General features: G+C 40.0%; 3 protein-coding genes across 4 annotated transcripts; 2 read left to right on the forward strand and 1 right to left on the reverse strand.

Moving 5' to 3' along the window:
• Positions 1–2,612: 2,612 nt before the first annotated feature.
• Positions 2,613–3,721, forward strand: LOC134790435 (cuticle protein 7-like). The gene is made up of 2 exons (XM_063761220.1): positions 2,613–2,788; positions 3,138–3,721. Exons 1-2 carry the CDS (start codon positions 2,774–2,776, stop codon positions 3,681–3,683), a joined length of 561 nt encoding a protein of 186 aa, XP_063617290.1. The 5' UTR covers positions 2,613–2,773; the 3' UTR covers positions 3,684–3,721.
• A 4,160-nt stretch (positions 3,722–7,881) lies between these two features.
• LOC134794904 (cytochrome c oxidase subunit 5B, mitochondrial-like) lies at positions 7,882–9,614 on the reverse strand. Of its 2 annotated transcripts, none has more exons than XM_063766859.1 (3): positions 9,482–9,614; positions 8,762–8,931; positions 7,882–8,091 (listed from the first exon to the last, which is right to left on the reverse strand). In XM_063766859.1, the coding sequence occupies exons 2-3, from the start codon at positions 8,922–8,924 to the stop codon at positions 7,910–7,912; spliced, it is 345 nt and encodes a 114-aa protein (XP_063622929.1). In that variant the 5' UTR covers positions 8,925–8,931; positions 9,482–9,614; the 3' UTR covers positions 7,882–7,909. The 2 variants fall into 2 exon arrangements, with proteins under 2 accessions (XP_063622929.1, XP_063622863.1); XM_063766793.1 differs by having other exon boundaries at positions 9,489–9,594.
• A 492-nt stretch (positions 9,615–10,106) lies between these two features.
• Positions 10,107–11,387, forward strand: LOC134796147 (larval cuticle protein A2B-like). Its single transcript, XM_063768123.1, has 2 exons — positions 10,107–10,208; positions 10,747–11,387. The coding sequence occupies exons 1-2, from the start codon at positions 10,197–10,199 to the stop codon at positions 11,314–11,316; spliced, it is 582 nt and encodes a 193-aa protein (XP_063624193.1). The 5' UTR covers positions 10,107–10,196; the 3' UTR covers positions 11,317–11,387.
• Positions 11,388–18,458: the final 7,071 nt, after the last annotated feature.

Here is an 18,458-nt window from a genome sequence, read left to right on the forward strand (position 1 = left end):
TGTATACTGTTAGAACCTAAAACAAATAAGTACCTAATTAAAGTACCGGCCAATAATATATCACCTCCATGCTTTTACGGTATAACTTTTTTTATATTTGTGAGTGACTTCCACAGCTTTAGGTAGTTTAGTAGTATTCCTTGTCCAGTGATGAGAAAAATTGGTCTATGTAATGATTTTTTCATAGAGGTTTTTTGTTTTAATGTATGGTCAACTTCATTATTTTTAAAGAGCTTTTTTAGTAATATGCTGAGTCTCTTATTGTAGTTCACAGTATTTCAGTATTCATAATATCTTATACCTTTAAACGAGCAATTCTTGTATATTTATTTATTTATATGTATATATATTTCGGGGATATCGGAAACGGCTCCAACGATTTCGATGAAATTTGCTATATGGGGGTTTTCGGGGGCGAAAAATCAATTTAGCTAGGTCTCATCTCTGGAAAAACACGCATTTTTGAGTTTTTATATGTTTTCCGAGCAAAGCTCGGTCTCTCAGATATTATTTATATAAAATGACTAGTAAAATATGAAATCTACAAACTAACCTACTACAAGTTCATACAAAAACACACAAAGGTGATATGTTATTGACCGGTACTGTAAATCTAATTTTGTCAAGTAGATTTTCCCCCTTAGGTTCGGAGGTTAGGATATGAATGTTGAAGTAAATAGTAGCTTAAGTAACCTCTGTTAGTAGGTTAGTAGCATAAGTAAGAGATTGTACAACAGATATCTTAACATACTAACTTTTACATATAGTAATGAGGCCGGTACCTAGTATTGAAGAGTTTAGTAGCATTGTCATTAAGACGTCTGTTTTACATAGAATCAATGATTTCAAATATAATAGGGTCTATGCATAGAATACATATTAACTTTATAAGAAACCCTGCAATTTTATAGCTTTACCTTTGAGATGTTTTGGTAGGTAACCCATCACCGTTTTGAAGCTCGGCGTTAAATTCGGCACATAAGTAAATGCACTGCACACTCCTTACGCACTCTGTAAATATGCCGAAACTCTTCGTCCGTCATATCAAATGGGCTGCAAGTGTTTCTTAAAGCTGTTTACGATATTTTTCTTCAACAGCAGCCGCGAGTAGGAATAATAAAATTTGACTTCCCTGCGAAGAAAATATTGACAATATTATATACAGCGGAACATTGTAACTAATAACTCTCAATATAATCATAGAAAAACTGATATTTACCTGTAATTTATACCTTAAAATATGATTATTCACTACTTTTGCTTTCACGACAAGGCTTATCGTCATCTAAGAAGCACGTAGTTAAAATTAACTAAGTTGAACTGTCAAAATGGGATAATCTGTCAAATTATCCACATCTTATCCAACGACCATGTTATGCAAATTGTCTTCTATCATCTACCGCTGTCAAATGTGGATAACTCCATATATCGTCTGCAACCATAGTATGGACGATAAAACCGACGATAACGGCCGTTTTATCCACACCTATTGCGTGATAACTACCTTGTCGTACAACCTTGCTAAGCCCGCAGTTCACACTTTTGACTGCGACATATATATGTATATGTTGTTGTCAGTTATCGGTGAGGCGCCAGGATTAAGGACACAATCAAGAACTCGGTTTTAAGAACTGTAAAATATATAGTATATATTTTTTTCATTATCGACCTTATTGTGTTCGTCTTAGACATTATGTTAGGTACCTAAGTATAAGCTTGCGTCGCGGGTGTCTTATTTCGGAAAGGTGCCGGGAAACGGATCTGTCGCCCAATGCCACTAGTGCTACAAGATACCGACAACTATAGCTAATGAATAATAATATGGTACTTATTTATGTAATGAATATGTAAATTAGTGCAGATAGGCACAGATCATATCGCTTTGTATTGTATTGTAATGGCGTATTTAAAATATTACGCGGTGCTATTTGGATGACGAATTAAAATGGCGAATAAAAAAATTACTTACGCTAATCTATTTAGTACCTGACCGACGAAAAAAGGAAATGTTTGTCTACCTTCTGGACGATTGGACTTATGATTATTTGATTAATCAAATTTAAATTAATGAATACACGAAACGAAACAAAGACGTCTGATAACAGTGATAACCTGATTCCACGATGTTTGAAATAAAGGAAAAATGGGGCATTATCTATGAAAAGGGACCTTATTGTCGATGGCGCTTACGCCGCACAGGGTCGCGCGGCATTGTATTAATATCGGAGCATCGTTGATAATGGCGTAAGCGCCATCGACAATAAGGTCCCTTTTCATAGATAACGTCACAAATGGCTACATTCCCTGGCTTAGGTTAGACTCAAATTCGCGACTCCAGGACACGCGTCCGACGCTCTACCAACTCAAATACCTGAGCTCGAGAGCCGAGTTTGAGTCCAGGCTAGTGTTCAATTAACTTTGAACACCTCGCCCGCTTAGCAACTTCTGCTGCTGGCTTTACTTACCAACTTTTTTGAGCCTGTATTTCCTGCAGGTATACCGTTCTGTATAAACCAACACGAGCGACTACGAAAATGTTGTCGCAACCCTCTAATTATTGGTTACACAAGCTGGGACTCCACGGGTAAAAGATAAAAGCTCTATGTGTTATATTCACGATCGCGACAGACACGGCTCGTTCGACAATCCGGAACGTTCGAGTGAATGCACTGCAATGCTATAAATACGAGCTGTGACTTGACTGCGATTTACTTCGAACTGCCTCCAAGCCCATTGCTGACGGAACCGCGGATAACACACAGAGACACCTGCTATGTACGCGTACGGGGTAAATGAAAAGTTACAAAATTCTTATTTATTTCATGACAATGAGAAGGGTTTATGATTTTAGGAGTCTTTATATAGTCTTTATATAAGTATGTACCGACTTATATCTGAGGGTATGTTTTTAACTTTTTACCGTAACGTCAAAACCACTCAGCCGGATTCATGTGCTTATAATCACTATAATCAGTGCTCATTGGAAAAAATTGGTTAGCCTTTTAATATACGTCGGTCAACATTATTTTTATGTACTTTCATATGACTAAGAATTAATTCTTATTGTTAAGCTGACTTTCTTTACCCCATTTACTCACTCTAGATACGCGGCTTAAGCATTTTATTTGTAATTGCAGCCGTTGCTGTGCCTTTTCCCCATGGCCGTGGTCAGTATCGTGGTAAAAGACTCACCCCAACCAAACGAATATAAATATTCATATGAAATTGAAGACCCAACTACCGGAGACACCAAGAGCCAGTACGAGGTGCGGCGCGGAGACGTGGTCAGCGGCTCCTACTCCGTCGTCGATCCGGATGGGACCCGGCGAACTGTCAAGTACACTGCGGACCCGAAACACGGCTTCATAGCTGTCATTCACAGGGAAGCAGCAGCCGCACCGCCTCCGCCATATCTACCGCAATCGTACACTTATCAGGACATCGAGCCTCAACATCGCGTCCCACCGCCGTACGACAACGACGATCTCGTTGTGAAATCCCCGCCGCCTATTGGACCGGTTCTTTATACCAAACTGTACACCGAATTGTCGTATCCTAAAACAAATTACGAAGACAAACCGGCCTTCTATTTCACTCCCGCGAATGAAATCAAATCTGATCGTGAGAGTTTCGCACAAGGACAGTACTTTCAGCCGGCTACCGGTTTTAAAGACTATATTTAGATTAATTAGTATACCGACCGATGTACCTGTTATTTTATTTTACTGTGAACGTTTTTCCTATGATTGTGATAACTGTAGCAATAAGTGTGTTGAATAAATTATTGATAATTTAAGAGAGATAATGGCGGTACCTAATTATATAAGTTCATAAACAATATTTTTTCTTATATATTTTTTGTAGTTCTGTGTTTCTACATAAATAAATGAATAAAACCCACAGCATAATATAGAAATAAAATTGATTGATTAAGAAAAAATAAAACAGATTTCTTTAGGTAAGTATGTTATCTTTGTTAGTATGTATATTATATATGTACAGCAGGTTATAAGAACTGTATATACATGACCAGTAATATGGATTTATGTATCTTTTATTTCATGGATAGGATAACTAAAGTGTGCTTCAATTATATAAGTAAAAAAATAAATATTAAAAGGAAAAACATACAAACTAGAACGGTATGGCAGTTATAGAAAGAATCTATAATCTATTCCTAAATAACACAAAGAAGTTAAAATATTCATAGAGTTAGGTAGGTATGTAAGTATACCTATATGTATCGACATTTTTCCCTTGACCAAGACCACAACACCGACAAAGTAACGAATTTGCTTAAAAGCCGGTATTAAATAACATTGGTAATAATGATAACTGAGTTGCAAGTTAAGTGTTATGTGGTTCCGGAGCAGGCGGTTGCAGCGCCGCGGTTCAAGGTCGGCAAAGTGGAGCGAGCGGCACTAAGCCACTTACTACAGCGACATAATAGGGCTCAGCAAGGGATTTGTCAACATTTAAGATGTCTTGGATTTGTATGCATTTCAATAGCATTATGTTTCTAGTAGTGTTCTGTATATGTGCCTGTAAATAACTAGCGACCCGCCCCGGCTTCGCATGGTAGGTAGGTAACCCGTACCTACACACAACCTTAAGGGGCTACCCGAGGTTTTCATCGATTTTTGACAAGTTTTGAATCGTATCTCCTTTTTTTGCGCTACAGATAGAATTATAAGACAATCGGTTATCGGTTCTTCAAACTTTTCTCTCCGTTTTGGTCTACCGGATTTTGAAAGAAATTAATACTTATTTTTTTATGAAATTTTTAAACATTGACTAAAAAAACACTTTTTTAGTATCTAGTTTGCTGTGAAGGATGTTATATATACAAAATCTACATATTTGAGTTCGTCTTTGACGTCTCGAAAAATCTGTCTAGGGTTTTAATTTTAAACTAATTAACACAAACGTTATGGCCAGAAAACCAGTTTTTTTGCCTAAAATTGTTCAAGTTTGATGCCTAATATCTCGAAAACAATGAACTTGTAAATATGGGATACTATATTGCTTAAAGCCGTTGCTGTTAATATGATAAGCTACAAAAAACATTAGAAAACTAAGGGATTCAGATCGAAGGTCAATGGCGTGGGGTAGCCCCTTAACGAATTATACGAGTACGTCCAGTACTTACACCCAAACCTTCCTCTAGAATCACTCCTTTGATAGTTGAAAACGGTTTAGTGATACGACAGATCGATGAGAGTAACGTATTCATCGATACACCTCATAAGTACCTATACCTACCAGGCACATCGTAAAGTAGGTAGCACGATGATGATGTTAGCTGCGTTTACTGCGCGTAATAGTAGAAGAGCCGGCCGCAAATTTTCTAACCGACTTGATACCACGATGAAATGCACAATGGTTTCCCATAAAAGTGATGCTAAGACCGAATTCGATAGTCTGCCACGGCGGAACTTGCCGAAAGTACGAAAAAGAAGGCCACTTCCGGTGCGAAAAAGGGGGCTGATTTAACCCATCTGATACCGAAATAATAGTTATGGCAGCAGTTAGAAATTTACATGTAGACACATAAAAGCGAAGTCTGCCAGTATTTTTTTTGCCGGAAGTGCTTGGCAGACGCTCTCAAAGGTGGCCACCAGGACCCCTAATTTAACCCATCTGATACCACCATGAAACCAATTCCAGTCGGTAGGTATGAACCCTCATGTCAGGAATAAATAAGTCGGCCAAGGCTTTTCCTGCCGAAACACCTTGGCAGACGAGATTATGTGAGCAAGGTAACCATCGGTTACCCTACACTAACCCATCTGATACCACCATGAAACCAATCCCAGTCGGTAGGTATGACCCCCGATTTTAGGAATATATAAGTCTGCCAAGGTTTTTCCTGCCGAAACACCTTGGCAGACGAGATTATAAGCAAGATGACCATCGGTTACCGTACACTAACTCATCTGATACCACGATGAAACCAATTCCAGTCGGTAGGTATAAACCCTCATTTCAGGAATATATAAGTCTGCCAGGGCTTTTCCTGCCGAAACACCTTGGCAGACGAGATTGTGTTAGCAAGGTGTACATCAGTTACCCTACATCAACCCATCTGATACCACCATGAAACCAATTCCAGTCGGTAGGTATGAACCCCCATTTTAGGAATATTTATAAGTCTGCCAAGGCTTTTCCTGCCGAAACACCTTGGCAGACGAAATTATAAGCAAGATGACCATCGGTTACCGTACACTAACCCATCTGATACCACCATGAAACCAATTCCAGTCGGTAGGTATGAACCCTCATTTCAGGAATATATAAGTCTGCCAAGGCCTTTCCTGCCGAAACACCTTGGCAGACGAGATTATGTGAGCAAGATGTACATCAGTTACATGAAACCAATTCCAATCAGTAGGTATGAACCCACATTTCAGGAATATATAAGTCTGCCAAGGCTAGGTCTTCCTCATCTGATACCTTGTTTGACAAGTCCAGTCTGCCAAGACCTTGGCAGACTTATATATTCCTGAAATGCGGGTTCATACCTACTGACTGGAATTGGTTTCATGTAAGTAACTGATGTACATCTTGCTAACATAATCTCGTCTGCCAAGGTGTTTCGGCAGGAAAGGCCTTGGCAGACTTATATATTCCTGAAATGAGGGTTCACACCTACCGACTGGAATTGGTTTCATGGTGGTATCAGATGGGTTAGTGTACGGTAACCGATGGTCATCTTGCTTATAATCTCGTCTGCCAAGGTGTTTCGGCAGGAAAAGCCTTGGCAGACTTATATATTCCTGAAATGGGGGTTCATACCTACCGACTGGAATTGGTTTCATGATGGTATCAGATGGGTTGATGTAGGGTAACTGATGTACACCTTGCTAACATAATCTCGTCTGCCAAGGTGTTTCGGCAGGAAAAGCCCTGGCAGACTTATATATTCCTGAAATGAGGGTTTATACCTACCGACTGGAATTGGTTTCATCGTGGTATCAGATGGGTTAGTGTACGGTAACCGATGGTCATCTTGCTTATAATCTCGTCTGCCAAGGTGTTTCGGCAGGAAAAACCTTGGCAGACTTATATATTCCTAAAATCGGGGGTCATACCTACCGACTGGGATTGGTTTCATGGTGGTATCAGATGGGTTAGTGTAGTGTAACCGATGGTTACCTTGCTCACATAATCTCGTCTGCCAAGGTGTTTCGGCAGGAAAAGCCTTGGCAGACTTATATATTCCTGACATGAGGGTTCATACCTACCGACTGGAATTGGTTTCATGGTGGTATCAGATGGGTTAAATTAGGGGTCCTGGTGGCCACCTTTGAGAGCGTCTGCCAAGTACTTCCGGCAAAAAAAATACTGGCAGACTTCGCTTTTCTGTGTCTACATGTAAATTTCTAACTGCTGCCATAACTATTATTTCGGTATCAGATGGGTTAAATCAGCCCCCTTTTTCGCACCGGAAGTGGCCTTATTTTTCGTACTTTCGGCAAGTTCCGCCGTGGCAGACTATCGAATTCGGACTTAGCATCACTTTTGTGGGAAACCATTGTGCATTTCATCGTGGTATCAAGTCGGTTAGAAAATTTGCGGCCGGCTCTTCTACCATAACATGTCGGCGTCACGAAAAATGCATTTCTTATGACTGTAAGGTTTAATTTATTTTTTTATTTATTTAATTAGGTAGGGAAAGTAAATATTATAGGTACCCTAATTCTTAACGTTTTCATTTGCTATAACTTTGGACACCCTATTTATTCGATTGCCTATAAGTCGCTAGACAAATAAAAACAATAAACGATGAGGTTTAAACGATAAAGCGGGTGGTGATGGTGCAGGTGTATTATATAGTGTATAGATGTATAAAAAAAAAGCATTACTTAATCAAATTTAAAGGCTTTATGTTTATTGTTCTACGTATACATCACGTGACGATGGGCGCGATGGGGCAGAGCTCGAACCAGTAGCCGCAGGCGCAGCGCTTGGGCTCCGACGCGTGCAGCCACATCCACTCGATGTGGTACGTGTCCGGGTGGCACTTGCAGCCCACCAGGCGCTGGCAGAACGCGCTGGGCACGAGGTTCGGACGCTCGCGAGTTCCCGGACCTAAGCAAATTATATACACTTATTAAGTAAGACAATATATCGGCCACAAGTTTCGTCTACAATCGGCACAAACCTTGTCAAGACCGCAAGCTATTTGTACCCTAAACAAAAACTAAATCGGCAACAACCTTTATCAAAGTTCTTACATACCCCCATCACCACTCTGCTCCACAAAATAATAAAAATAATAATTTATTTAGCCTATATACGTCCCACTGCTGGGCACAGGCCTCCTCTCAAGCATGAGAGGGTTTGGGCTATAGTCCCCACGCTGGCCCAATGCGGGTTGGGGACTCCACAAAAATAATATAAATTCAGTTATAGTGGTTATGGTAGTCACGATCCGTACATGAGGATTAGTTATGGAAGAAGATTCAGTAAAAGAAGCGCTAGTAAGTTAAGTGATAATGAAGTATTGTCTGTTTCCCCAGTAGTATATAGTCTTATAGGTATTATACTTTAGATATTGTGCTAAAAAAAACTCTTTACACGAGCAGGTAATCCAGGCCCACTCCAGATAATTGCTGATTACTCTATGTAGTCTCGTAGTCTGCTGTCATGCCTCTTTCTTTAATCAACTGTTTTTTCTGAACTGTATAGATGAGTGTCCCATATGTCTAGGTCAGTCAAGCAGTAAATTGAATAGATCGATGACGATAATGATACCTACCTCTTTTAAAGCTCAAGATACGGAAAGGGTCACATTCGCCCGCGAGGTGGGCGAGAAGTTCCCTCTTCTCCAGCCCTGTGACGAGGTCGATAGGGTCGTGGAATGCAGAGTACAAGCGTGTGCCCGCGCACCGTAGCGGCAGCACACGGCTTAACTTCAACATCACGTCTCTGAAATGATTTGGTTATCACACTGATGCTCCGGTGTGTGACGGAGGCAGCGCTATGCACGTGGCTCATTTCTCAGCAATCTTATGCCCTGGCTATACCTATTCGCAAATTCCCAGGAGATTCCGCTTAAGCTGTTTTGGTTGTAGATGGAACTTGGCACGGGTTACACAGTCACCAAAAATGAGATGCTGCCATGCCTACCATGAAAGTCTCTCCTTTACACATCTGAGCCATGAAAATAAGTCCATACCTCATATCGTACCCAGCATAACATAAGGGTTCATACTTGTAGCTGGTTATCACAAGCTAGAAAAGCCTGTCGTTTAACTACGATAGGTACCATTTTTGCTTATTGATAGATTGTTAGGTTAAATAAGCAATAGAGGTTGGACCCCTAAAAGATATAATGGTAAGGTCGGTAATGGTATGGTAAGGTAATGCTAAAGAATAGCTAAATATAGCAATCTTATTTTATACGAATTTTGAAGCAGAGCATCTTAAATTTCAGTAATCCTTCTGACACCCTTCATGCGCCACGAGTTATGCTTACTTTTTACGTGTAATTTGTTTCTTAATCTGAAGCCAAATATCACGCTTAAAACAGTTAATTATTTTTGCAAATATTTTCGGTTGTAATCACATCAAATTATATCTGACAATAATGACGTACCTACCTAATAAAATGACACAATTATATTTTTTTAAGTGTCGTAAAATTTCATTAAAATTTACACGACAGTAGTTGTTGTTCCTTGTTTAAAACCTATTTTCTCCAAAAACTCAGTGAACGTGTTAAATATTTAAAATATTGGTTATCAGTTATCATAACTTTTTGTTCTTCCCTTAAGAAACCGTGAATCATTAGAATACATCCCGGCGATTTGAGAACAGTCTCCTTTTCTCTGGAACCACATAATTAAATTATTGTTTTGGTCAACGATTACATGACAAAGCAAGGACGAGCCGCCCAAAGAAAGCCGCCCGCCATGCAAGTGATCTTTCCAACTACGAAATCCATCAAAGATTGATCTTATTTAAATATAATACTGCCTGATTCAGAATACTACCATATCAAAGGAGCTCATACCAAGATGTTCAAATTGAGCAACTCTTTAATGCAACCGGTTTATACCAAGTCATACACGGCACAATGATATAATGCAACGCCTCAGGCGTTTGGACGGCATATAAAAAGTCCGCAAGATTCAAGTGCGGTACATTCAACTTGAGGTTTACTCACGGTGAAGTCACGCATCTCATCTAGAATGGCTTTCAAGGTACGAGCGAACTTTTAGCGTGTTGTCAATTAACGTCAACCACCTTGAATTAACATCCTCCAACTTTAATTGATTGATCGAGCTTTAATTGATTTGGATATTTCATATAATTAACATAAAAGTATCTAATTGGTTTATGCATTACTAAACTAAAAACTCCAAAAATTTAATTATTCCAGGATGGTGCCATATTATGCTGGCACTCACCCTATACTTTGTTACTATTCTTCTTCCTCGCGCTATCCCGGCATTTTTGCCACGGCTCATGGGAGCCTGGGTTCCGCTTAACAACTAATCCCAAGAATTGACGTAGGCACTAGTTTTTACGAAAGCGCCTGCCATCTGACATTCCAACCCAGAGGGTAAACTAGGCCTTATTGGGATTAGTCCCTATACTCTATTATTGTTATACTTTATTCCTTATTTTACTGATTTTCCAGTCGTAAATATACCTACCTACACTATCCTTACCTTCATGTAAATATATAAACTAGTTCAAACGTGCATTACTTAGGTACTTATTTATTGTACATTTCAGCTGGTAGTGCTGGTGTGTGCGATCGCGTCTGTACGTGCGGGAGTGGTTGCCCCCGCCGTGTACTCGCACGCCGCCCCCGTGGCCTACGCCGCTGCACCCGTGGTGCACGCCGCCCCGGTCGCGCACGCCGCCCCAGTAGCCTACCACGCCGCCCCCGTCGCCTACGCCGCACCCGTCACCAAGGTCGTTGAAGACTTCAACGCGCACCCGCAGTACAGCTTCGCGTACGACGTTCAGGACGGACTTACCGGCGACTCCAAGACCCAACACGAGTCTCGTGACGGCGACGTGGTCAAGGGCTCCTACTCCGTTGTGGACCCCGATGGCACCAAGCGCACCGTTGAATATACCGCTGATGATCACAACGGCTTCAACGCGGTCGTGCACAAGGAGCCACTCGCCGTCAAAGTAGCCGCCCCCGTGGTCGCTAAACTCGCCGCCCCGGTAGCCTACCACGCCGCCCCCGTCGCTCACGCCGCCCCCGTCGTGCACGCCGGCCCCGTCGTGCACGCCGGCCCTGTGGTGCACGCTGCTCCCGTAGCTTATTCCGCCCCTGTTTACCATCACTAAATTAGAACAAACCCTAGTCATTTTTATTTATTGTCAAAAGCAACCATGACATGAAAATAAAGTACTCTTTTATATCACTGTTTTATATTTATTCTATTTAGGCTTTAATTAGGTATACTTATGGAAATATCTTCTTCTTAATATCATAAGGAACTACAATCGCCTCGCGATTGATTATAGGTAAATCACGAGTACATAGCGAGAATCATGGGCGTAGTGAGGGATTCTAATGCATGAAATGGATAAACTTTGGTCTCGTGAGGTTCAAATAAGGTTGTAAAATACAAAAAAAGACTATATAAAATCAACACTATATTTTACAATAACACAATTTAAATACAAGAAATACCATTAATACCCCCAAAAATGAACACATGGGGGATGTTAATTATAAGATGTAATGTTTTGAAATATGTTTCCCGCCGAGTTTGTTGACGGTCCCATATTGGGATACCCTCCTCCAATTGAGGGGGGGATTTAAACCTTCTCGAGGCAGAGGTGTAGGGTTGGAGCCGGTGTAGCTTTATTTGACGTTCATAAGCGCATTGTAATATGCCTACTTGAATTATTAACTATCATATTCGTATTAGTGGTATTTCTAACTTTTTTACCGTGAGTACAAAAAATATGAAAATTTCAAAGTAAAAAATTTGATGATTGTTTTTGGAAGGAGCCACACATCCAATACAAATCCATACTAATATTATAAATACGAAAGTGTGTGTGTCTGTCTGTCTGTCTTTCAGTCTGTCTGTTACCTCTTCACGCTTAAACCACTGAACGGATTTAGTTTAAAACCATATCCATACTAATATTATAAATGCGAAAGTGTGTCTGTCTGTCTGTCTGTCTGTTACCTCCTCTTCACGCTTAAACCGCTGAACGGATTTAATTTAAAGGCATAGAGATAGTTTGAGTCCCGGGGAAGGACATATAGTATTTCCTACTTTTCGCACTTGTATCGTAATGTAGAGTCGGACCAAGAAAAGTCTGAAGCAGTTTTGATAGCCTCCACGCAGTGCAAGTGTTATTTATACGTCATAATATCATAGAAGTTTGACGTTTAAAATAACACTTGCACTGCGTGGGCTATCAAATCCGCTGCAGAGTTTTCTTGATCCGAATCTACCTACTATTTCATCACACTTGCGCAGTAAGCGTGCTATTACGAGTCTGCAACGGGAGTTAAAGTCTATTTCACTCCTACGGGAGGCTTACAGTTTTTTAACCGACTTCAATTTCATAGAAGGAGGAGGTTCTGTATTCGGTTGTGACTATTTTTTTTTTGTACGTTCACCGATTACTCCGACATCCGTAGTCCGATTTCAGTAATTCTTTTTTTGTTTGAAAGGAGCTACCTCCGAGTTGGTCCCATTTTAATTTGGTTCTGTTCTGATGATGGGATCCATGAGGAATTGAGGGAACTCCTCAATTTTTAAAGGCACATGCATGGTGTTTTGGGCGTTTTCTTAAGCAACTCGAGCATTTTCTCCCGAAAACCACCAATTTGATGAAGTAGACTTGATGATGATGATTATTTTGATGATAATGATGATGATTTTTTTTAAATGTAAGTATGTTCAGCGATTACTCCGGCACCTGTGATCCGATTTGAGTAATTCTTTTTTGTTTCGAAGAAGTTACGTCCAAGGTGTTTCCGTATTATTTGTGGTTCTGGTCTGATGATGGAATCCATGAGGAATTGAGGGAACTCCTCAATTTTTAAAGGCACGTGTTAAGTGATTTCGGGGTTTTCTAAAGTAACTCGAGCATTTGCTTCCGAAAACCACCAATTTGATGTACTGCAACTGTAGCATTACCACGAGTTTAACATTGACATATTCGCTAACGTCTTATGCATCTAAATGTAACTTTTTATGCATCTCGCTCACACTAAGGTTAGTACGAACGAGATGCATATGAAGTAAGTTACACACATGTTAGCGAATATATCAATGTCAAACTCGTGGTAAGCTGGTAAGGCTACTGATCGGGGGTTAGGGTTAGGTGTTAAGGGGTCAGGGATTAAGGGGTCGGGGAATGGCGGTTGAAGGGTTGCTGGTTCAGGATCGAGGGGTTCCTGGATCAGGGGTTGATGTGCTGTGAGGTTGAGTGATCGGGGGGCTGAGGGATTGGGTCAGTGGCGGGGCGGGCGGATCGATTTAGTTGACAGGAATTATAATTTCCCAGACGGACTCGAGAAAATTTCTGATTACATATTTCTACACGAATTTTGTGTTAAACATGATCTTGTTTTTCATTCATGCGTCGCGCTCTTAACAATGCGTTAAAACTAAAAATGGTAAAATAAAAACTTTTTACAAAAAAAATTAAACCGACTTCAAAAAGGATGAAATAAAATATTATCCTTTTTTATGTCTATGCGTTACCAACTGATATGTTTGAAGTCGGTGCCAAGCCAAGTAGTAACAATACCAGTCAAAAATAATCAGCCTTATGGCTATAAATCCCATTAGAACTGTACTAATAACTATTATAAATGTGTAAGGAATTCTGTCTGCCTCTTTGTCGCCGTCTAAACAACTGAACCGCTTTAGGTGAAATTTGGCAAGAAGGTAAATTCCTTGAATTGTTTTATATTTTGAAATGTAGTCCTTTGGATAGAGGACGGGAAATAACTCAGTCCCAATCCCACACTTGCGTGCTATAGACTGTTCGAGCATTATAGTTCAGTGAAATTAGCTAAAATTACGGCATAATTAATAGAAGACTTTTTTTAATTGGGATATGTACGTTGTCGACCGAGGTTATTTTTCATCAACCCTCCCCTCCCCTCCCCCCTCTGCGTCACCCCCCCACACCCCCGCAAAGGGTCCAAAACCTAGTTTTTCTCAATTTTGAAGAAATCCGTTCAAGATACAGAAAAAGGGTGTAGGAACGAAGTGATCCTTATTAAATTTTCTATTTATCTCTTATACACACTATATTGCTATCACTTATAGTTTTTGCGCAATACGTCACGGAAGATGCTATTTTTAGCATTTTCAGTGTTTTTTTTCTTCTAATGACTTTTCTCAAATAACACTTACGATATCTTTCACGCTTTTAGGGTTCCGTACCTCAAAAGGAAAAACCGGAACCCTTATAAGATCACTCGTGCGTCTGTCTGTCTGTCCGACCATTCCCCCCCCCCCCCCCTTTATCTCTGAAATTACTGGGCCTAAAATTTTGAAAAAATACACAAAATAGTACTTTACCTATAGATAATAGGAAAACCTATTAGAAATGTGCAGTCAAGCGTAAGTCGGACTTATGTACGGAACCCTTGGAACGCGAGTTCGACTCGCACTTGACCGGTTTTTTTATTTAAGTAAATAGTTAATATGTTATTTAAAATGGGTATTATTTATTGAAAGAGTTTGTGTATCAGGGAACCTTGTTCACAAGGGACGGTAAGCATGATAAAGACATTGAAAGGAGAGTGAATGCTGGAAAACGTATGAATGGGGCACTTAACGCTTTTATGAGCAGCCAGAAGGTGTCGCAAAAAGCACGGTTGGCTGTTCATAGAGGGGTGTTGGTGCCTACACTTATGTATGGTAGCGAAAGTTGGGTATGGCAGAAGAGGCATCAGAGCCAAGTGAATGCAGTGGAAATGAGAGCGCCGAGAAGTATGTGTGTGGTGTGAGATTGCAAGATAGAATTAGGAACAGTGTGATAAGGGAAAAGTGTGGACTGAATGTTGATGTAGTGACTAAAATTGAGAAAGGTATTTTGAGATGATTTGGACATGTGGAAAGAATGAGTGAAAGAAGGCTAATTAGAGAGTGTATAAGGGAGAAGTGGAAGTGGGAGTTGGAAGGGGTCGACCTCGGCGGATTTTCTCTGATCAGATCGGGGAAATCCTGAATATAAAGGCCAGGTCAAGAGCACCCTAAACCGGCGAGCGTATATGAGGAATTTAATGAAAACGAAGGAAGCGAAAGAGGTATGTCAGGATCGTAGCAAGTGGAAAACCGTGGTATCTGCCTACTCCTCCGGGAAATAGGCGTGATTATGTATGCATGTGTTATTTATTATTAAACTAATTCATTTGAAGATCCTATGTCATTAATAAAATACATCGCCTTCAAATATTTTTAATGTCAGCTAATATCGTTATTAACCACTTGTCTGTATATGAAACGGATCCTGACCGAAATTTATAGGTACCTACAGCACAACCGAGGGTGAACCCACGATTTTTGATCACCACACACATCTTCTTCCTCGCGTTAGTTGTCGCTTTTCGGTGAAGGAAATCATCGTGAGGAAACCGGACTAATCCCAGTAAGGCCTAGTTTCCCTCTGGGTTGGAAGGTCAGATGGCAGTCGCTTTCTTAAAAAGTAGTGTCTACGTCAAATCATGGGATTAGTTGCCAGCGCACCCCAGGCTCCCATGAGCTGTGGCAAAATGCCGGTGGTGGTCAAAAATCGTGGGTTCACCCTCGTTTGTGTTGTATAAAATTCGGTCAGCGGGCGCAGCACGGTTCCATTTTTATCGCCTATCACTATGCGCGTCCCTTTCGCACTTACATACTTGTTAGAGCGTGACAGGCATGGTGTGGCAACATAGAGGTACAATAATAGAGAGGAAACGGGGGAGGGGCCAAATGACCGAACGAGATACACTTATAGAACTTTCAGTAGGAGTAGCAAGAAAGCGGTACTGCTTTGCTTGTCCTTGTCACAGTCTCACTTTTTGTTTGTTCCCCACCATAAATTTAGTATGGGTTATGGTGGGCAACAAATAAAAAAATTCATTTCATTTCATTTCATTTCAATAACCCGACCGAAATACGTAGATTATTGTTTTTGGTATATTGTCAGGAATGTTAAAATGTGTTTTTAATATTGTCGCATTGCGTATATTTTGTCCCTCACGGAGGCACGCGCACATCACTTCTATAGGCTACCTTCTATGTGAGGCAAGCTATAAAAACGCGACCGTGCGATCTGTTTCACAGTCAAGTGGTTAATAGTAACGATCTTCGGTGAGCTTAAAAATGTTTGAAAACGATGTATGTTCAAAATGGCATAGCATCGTCAAATGAAGGAGTTTAATAATAAATAATACACCATTTTAAAGAACATATTAACTTTTTATTTAAATTAAACAAAATTTGGCGATATCGTAAGTATATTTTGAGAAAAGATATCTTACAAAAGAAAAAAAACGTAAATTCTAAAAAAATTGCATACATGGTGACAGATTTCACAAAATCTATAAGTGATAGCACTATAGTGTGTATAAGAGATAAATAGCAAATTTACTAAGGATCACTTCGTTCCTACTCACTTTTGCTATATCTTGAACGGTTTTCTTAAAAATTTTGAAAAACCGCGTTTCGGGCCCTTTGCGCGGGTGTGGGGGGGTGACGCAGAGGGGGGAGGGTTGGGGAGGGTTGATGAAAAATAACTTCGGTCCGTAACGTACATATCCCAATTGAAAAAAGTCTTCTATTAATTATGCCAAGTTTTCCATATATTTTTTTCCAGAAGCAACGTACTATTAGTAAGAAATGCTCTTTAAAAAATACGACGGCAAAAAAATGCATATATATGTCGAATACCGATGGTCCTAAAAGGCGGTGGGCGCGTGGGGTAGTATCTCGATGTATTACTTCACAGCTAAACCAGTATGCTACCATGCTACCGGTGCATGAAATAAACCTTAGGACTCGTTAACCATACTAGTGCCTACTATATTTCAGAACTAAATGATGAAAATAACTAATTGCTATTAGAATGTTGACTGGTTAAATTGAGAATGAAAAGATCACATGAAACCGTTCAAATCTTTATTCAAGTCAAGCTAGGCCGGCTCCAACCCTACGCCTCTAACATGAGAAGATTTAGCCCTATATGGGACCGGCAACAAACTCAGAGGGACAAATCTTTTCAAAACAAGTTAAAACAACACATAACACATCATTTCTTTATTTCACAAAAGTAAGCTTCTAATGAAACATAAGAAATCAAAATAACACTTGAAATAAAACACTTAGCTAAATGGTTAAAGAACGCGGGATTCTATAAGCTATCAGAATAATCCTTCAGGTATAAACCTTCAGGAACGTAGCGAGTTAGGCACGAGGTTGGCTAACGAGTACGTCCGATCTCTAGCGCGGGCCGATCAAGAAGAACTACCAGCGGCGGAGCCTCTCCGCTCCCGCCTCAGCCAAGTTGGCAAACCTGCTCGACCAGTCTACCAACATACCGACAAAAACGCCAACTCGTGCCTACGCTCACTCGAGAGAAACCTCTCGACGTTCCAAAGCCTTCTACCTGTCATCTCAGTTCAACAACACGCCAATAGATGGCGTTACTCTCTACGCAACTTTATTTCAACAATGCGCCAATAGACGGAGTTACTCTCTACACAACTTTATTTATTTTGTTACAACCAAATAATACGTAGCTCAACATTGCTAATCGATTTTATACAGGCGTCTAAAAGAATGAACTATAACGCTGCAATACGTCTTTCTGGTGTCAGGGTCCGACATATATATATATATATATATATTTACACTAATGTGCCGACATACATGGTACGGACTGCGCCAAGAAGGTTTGATCGTGTGTTCTTAGCTCCAGTCGACGTCAATGATATGTTATGTTTACACTTTTGCACCTTACTTCTTTGTAATAAGGCGAAAAGAGTAAACATATTTTTAACGTCGACTGTACCTACAGAAAGTACGTTCATTGTCGTCGTGTAAGGCAATCTAACGTAGGTAAATCCTTATCGAATCGCACCAAAGTCATGGTATGCTTCAAAATTTGGCTTGGCACCGACTTCAAACATATCAGTTGGTAACGCATAGACATAAAAAAGGATAATATTTTATTTCATCCTTTTTGAAGTCGGTTTAATTTTTTTTGTTAAAAGTTTTTATTTATTATTAATTATGTCACTAACTCATATACGAACCAACCAACTAGGTTCAACATACTTGTTAAAAGAAAACACTTTATTGTACAATTAAAATAATGAACTCAAAAAATGCACAGATTATCAGTTATATCTTTACTATGGTTGACAAATAGTAGTATAGAAGTTAGACCAAGAAAAGTCTGCAGCGAGTTTGATAACCCACGCAGTGGAAGTGTTATTTTAAACGTCAAATGTCTATGAA

Source organism: Cydia splendana, chromosome 1 (assembly GCF_910591565.1).
Source record: "Cydia splendana chromosome 1, ilCydSple1.2, whole genome shotgun sequence".
NCBI lineage: Eukaryota > Metazoa > Arthropoda > Insecta > Lepidoptera > Tortricidae > Cydia > Cydia splendana.

Excerpts from the sequence above, each read along its gene's own strand:
- LOC134794904 (XM_063766859.1), bottom strand. The coding sequence starts at position 8,924 with ATGTTGAAGTTAAGCCGTGTGCTGCCGCTACGGTGCGCGGGCACACGC. Across the intron at positions 8,092-8,761 it reads TATCTTGAGCTTTAAAAGAG|GTCCGGGAACTCGCGAGCGT; the intron begins GTAGGTATCATT and ends TAATTTGCTTAG.